This window comes from Coturnix japonica, unplaced genomic scaffold (assembly GCF_001577835.2).
Source record: "Coturnix japonica isolate 7356 unplaced genomic scaffold, Coturnix japonica 2.1 chrUnrandom605, whole genome shotgun sequence".
Taxonomy (NCBI): Eukaryota; Metazoa; Chordata; class Aves; order Galliformes; family Phasianidae; genus Coturnix; species Coturnix japonica.
Window position 1 is genome coordinate 21,449 of NW_015439978.1, and position 1,163 is coordinate 22,611.

The window sequence follows — 1,163 nt, forward strand, 5'->3', positions numbered from 1 at the left end:
CATTGGGGTCTATGGGGTCTATGGGGTCTGTGGGGTCTATGGGGTCATTGGGGTATATAGGGTCAATGGGGTCTATGGGGTCAGTGGGGTTAATGGGATCAATGGGATCAATGGGGTTAATGGGGTCTATAGGGTCTATGGGGCTAATGGGGTCTATAGGGTCTATGGGGTCAATGGGGTCAATGGGGTCTATAGGGTCTATGGGGTCAGTGGGGTTAATGGGATCAATGGGGTTAATGGGGGCATTGGGGTCTATAGGGTTAATGGGGTCTATGGGGTCAATGGGATCATTGGGGTCTATGGGGTCTATGGGGTCTATGGGGTCATTGGGGTCTATGGGGTCTATGGGGTCTATGGGGTCATTGGGGTCTATAGGGTCTATGGGGTCATTGGGATCTATGGGGTCTATGGGGTCTCTGGGGTCTATGGGATCAATGGTGTCAATGGGGTCTATGGGGTCTATGGGGTCTGTGGGGTCTATGGGGTCAATGGTGTCAATGGGGTCTATGGGGTCTATGGGGTCATTGGGGTCTATGGGGTCTATGGGGTCTATGGGGTTAATGGGGTCATTGGGGTCATTGGGGTCTATGGGGTCATTGGGGTCTATGGGGTCTATGGGGTCAGTGGGGTCTATGGGAATCAATGGGTATCAATGGGGATCAATGGGAATCAATGGAGTCAATGGGAATCAATGGGGGTCAATGGGGATCAATGGGAATCAATGGGGGTCAATGGGGATCAATGGAGTCAATGGGAGTCAATGGGGATCAATGGAGTCAATGGGGGTCAATGGGAGTGAATGGGTCCATTGGAGTCAATGGGTCCATTGGAGTCTATGGGGTCTATGGGGTCATTGGGGTCTGTGGGGTGTATGTTGGATATAGGGCCGATGTTTTGGGGTGTGTTTTGGGGTCCAGGTGGTGCTGGTGGATGACCTGGATGCTCCGGTGCAGGAGGGGGGGTCCCACGAGGGGCTGCCCACCCCCGTCAACCTGAAGCTGGAATGGGTGCTGGGGGGCATGCCCCGAAAGGTGATGTATAGGGTATATGGGGTCTATGGGTTATATGGGGTATATGGGGTCTATGGGTTATATGGGGTATATGGGGTATATGGGGTCTATGGGGTATATGGGGTATATGGGGTCAATGGGGTATATGGGGTC

At 53.1% G+C, this 1,163-nt stretch overlaps 1 protein-coding gene across 1 annotated transcript in view; it reads left to right on the forward strand.

Moving 5' to 3' along the window:
* The window catches only part of LOC107307449 (phosphoribosylformylglycinamidine synthase), a gene marked incomplete at its 5' end in the record, with an annotated part of 40,249 nt that overhangs the window by 15,515 nt on the left and 23,571 nt on the right, over positions 1 to 1,163 (forward strand). The window contains one exon of the mRNA XM_032441820.1: positions 918 to 1,031. Coding sequence (XP_032297711.1) covers positions 918 to 1,031 — 114 coding nt within the window. The remainder of the gene's footprint in view (positions 1 to 917; positions 1,032 to 1,163) is intronic.